The sequence below is a fragment of the Temnothorax curvispinosus genome, unplaced genomic scaffold (genome assembly GCF_003070985.1).
Source record: "Temnothorax curvispinosus isolate PA1 unplaced genomic scaffold, ASM307098v1 QBEX01001251.1, whole genome shotgun sequence".
NCBI lineage: Eukaryota > Metazoa > Arthropoda > Insecta > Hymenoptera > Formicidae > Temnothorax > Temnothorax curvispinosus.
The window spans coordinates 1-3,320 of record NW_020211031.1 but is presented as its reverse complement, the minus strand read 5'-3'; the positions used below and the strand labels follow the sequence as shown (position 1 = coordinate 3,320).

The 3,320-nt window shown below is 29.1% G+C and overlaps 1 protein-coding gene across 2 annotated transcripts; it reads right to left on the bottom strand.

Annotated features, from left to right (window-relative positions):
- Window positions 1-1,037: 1,037 nt before the first annotated feature.
- Window positions 1,038-2,980, bottom strand: LOC112461753. Of its 2 annotated transcripts, XM_025027129.1 has the most exons (5): window positions 2,860-2,980; window positions 2,524-2,662; window positions 2,370-2,444; window positions 1,439-1,612; window positions 1,038-1,131 (listed from the first exon to the last, which is right to left on the bottom strand). In XM_025027129.1, exons 1-5 carry the CDS (start codon window positions 2,866-2,868, stop codon window positions 1,103-1,105), a joined length of 426 nt encoding a protein of 141 aa, XP_024882897.1. In that variant the 5' UTR covers window positions 2,869-2,980; the 3' UTR covers window positions 1,038-1,102. The 2 variants fall into 2 exon arrangements, 1 of the variants encoding a protein (XP_024882897.1); XR_003041585.1 differs by lacking the exon at window positions 1,038-1,131 and having other exon boundaries at window positions 1,529-1,612; window positions 2,088-2,444.
- Window positions 2,981-3,320: the final 340 nt, after the last annotated feature.

Below are 3,320 nucleotides of genomic sequence, written 5' to 3'. Positions count from 1 at the left end.
AGAAATGAATTTACCGGAATGAGAACCATTGACAGTAAATGGACCACTTCTACCTTACGTACTGGTAGGCGATGAAGCCTTTCAACTAACGGAGTATCTATTACGACCTTATCCTGGTCGTACTGGTTTAACTGAAGATCGAACAATTTATAATTATCGACTCAGTCGAGCGAGACGGACTATTGAGAATACTTTTGGTATTGTGGTTAGTCAATGGCGAATTCTTAAAAAACCTATAATTTGTACTGTTGACAAAGCAATGAAAATAGTACAAGCCATTGTATGTCTTCATAATTGGATTCGACATCAAGATTTAGAAGAAAATCAATATGTAACTCCAACAATGATAGATCAAGATGGTCCAGATGAGTTTCTTCCTGGTTCTTGGAGACAAGAAATAATTAATAGTGCATTCAAAGATGTAACCCAATGTGGTACAAATAATAGTTCTCGACAAGCGGCAAAAATTCTTGAAGAATTTTGTAAATTTTTCAATACTGAAGGAGTCATACCATGGCAATTTACTTATCATAATTATTAAAAAATTTTTAATTTTAAATAATTACATATGTAACTTTACATGTAACTTTACTTTACATTTTTACATTAGTTGTAGTCTTACTTAATAGTTATAATATGTTAGTATATAATATAATAGTTATAATATATAAGTATATTAGTATATATAATATAATAGTATTACATTAATTTTTAAAATAAGTCACAGTTTAAAGTTTTGCTAATTCATTATAAACTATTTCTAAGAATTGTTGTATGACTTTTATTCTTGTCAGCGTTGGCAGTTGTCTTAAATGATGTCCTATCGCTAGTAGAAATGAATCTACATCATCCTGTTCTGGAGGAGGAGGCAATGTTAATGTGCTTGGCTGACAAATTGCTTCAGCAATTCTATTAATAGCACCTGATGTATCATCATCACCACTTCGTTGTCTTTTTCTTGTATTATCTGAAATTATTACATTAATTTTAATCTGTAATTATTTTATTACTTTTCTAATAATGTTATTAAAAATACCTTTTTGAATAAATGAATCATTGCTTATGTTCGTTGAATTGCTAGCAGTACAACAGTCTCTCTCATTTACTTCATTTTCGATGTTTGACATAGTACTAAAAATTATATAAATTAATACATGTAAGTTGAATGTTTTAAAACATTTTTAAAAATTAAAAATAATACTTTTTAAGAAGACAATTATCACGAAGAAAAGTCATTGAATCATAGTGAAACCATTTCTTTTTATTGATTCGACCAGATCCACTTGCTTGATGCTCTGACTGTATAATTTTTCTAAAAGTGTCGTAAAGACTTTTAATTTTAATGTTTTTGCACTAAATTTTCCTATAACAAAAATTTCATTTTTTGTAACTTTTTATAATCTATACTTTTTAGAAAGTTTTATTAACTTATTCTTACCATTAAATGTTTGTGCAACTTCTTCCCATAATTGTTTTTTAATTTGCATACTTCGGTCTTTTAGAGGTAAGGTAAAATTCCATAAAGAAGGTCTGTTCTGTATCTCAAGTATTAAACTTTCCTCCTCATCAAAATTTAATCTTGATATAGGTGTTCTTTTTCTTGATGATGTTCCTAAAATAATTTACATATAAAAATACTTGAACAACCAAAGCAAACTGAAAGAGTTGAATATACACACTTTAATAAAATGATTGTATAATAACAGATAAAATAATTAGAAAATACCAAATGTAAAGAATCCAAAATAGATAGATTTAAAAATAGCCTAGAGAACAAACAGAACATGCAAACACTTATCACCTTCTTTACGCTTGCTTTATTTATACTTTCTTACAAGATTCACAAGCAAAATCAATAGAATTATAAACATTAGTTTGTCTAACATATTTATTCAAGAAATACAGAGCATTCTTACCCATATAGCACAGATTGTTGCAGAAAGCTTCCAGAAAGGTTTCAAACCTTGCAGAAAGCTTCCAGGAAGGTTTTAAACCTTTCTGGAAGCTTTCTGCAACAATCTGTGCTGTATGGGTAAATATTTAAAAGCATCATCCAAAAACTTCAACAAAGATAAAAGATTAATCACCACAACAGATAGAAGATCAATTTAATAACCACTTTCCCTATTTTTCAAATTTTGATTGAGCAATCAAATCTCTTTTTTTTCCTTCACCATTTTCTTTTCCAGATCAATCGCTAAGTAATAAATATAATAAAATACCTGTCAAGGGACAACTCAGTTAGATCCCTTCCTGATGAAGTAAATGACATGAATTTGTAAAAAAAATGATATGGTTGAAACCCAGTAATTGAATCTTTTTGTTTTTAATATTGCAATAACCTTTACATTTGTTTGGGATTAGTTTACCTTGTTGAAACGGTTCTGCTACTATTCTTTCTTCATTATTTATTTGGCTGCGTCGAACAATTGTAACACCATCTTCTATATATATGTACATATTAGATTAAAATACGAAAATAATTTCCTCTTTTTTAAAATGCAATGAAAGAAGCCAATTTACCTAAAACTGGATAAAAATACAAAGTATTTTCATCTATAAAATAATTGTTGTAGCCTTCTAAACAAGGATGGTTTTTGAAATCATCACCATCACAAATTTCTTCGCATACCCCACAGGTGTGAACAATTCTATAGTCGTCCTAGAAAAACATACAAACATAAAAATCGTCCTAGAAAAACATACAAACATAAAAAATAAGTAAAAACTTTATTACTACAACATAACCTAAAAATTATACTTCTAAACAAGTTTTCTACATTCTGTATTGTTAATTTTTCGTAATTAAAAATATTTTTTTATTATAAATTGTAATAATAAAAACTACTTTTTACTTACCTCTTCCATATTCGTATTTTTATACTCAACGATTGTTTTGACGTTGCTTTTTCACTGCTTGACGCTTGAAGTTGAGAGAATCCAACTTCTTCTCTTCGACCAATTTTGACGCTAGCATCAATATGACGTCACGTGATAACGCTCGACGCTGCTTTTCAGCGTCTCATGAAATGGCACCTTAATAGTTGTGATGACTTTACCCAAAAAACAGTCGATCGAAAAAATGATCTGCTAACTTCCCGTAGCAGATCATTTTCTAGCAGATAAAGAATAAAAGAGAGTTCTTCTCGCATACAGTCGAGTTCTATAGTTCCTGATACTTTTTAGCGATAGTTCTGGTAATTTTGCAAAAAAAAATCCATTGAAAAAAATCATTATCAAAACTTACGCAAATGATGTTCACGGCAAATCTTCGAAGTCGAATGTTTTCTTAACTAGTGACTGGATCGTTTTCGATCATA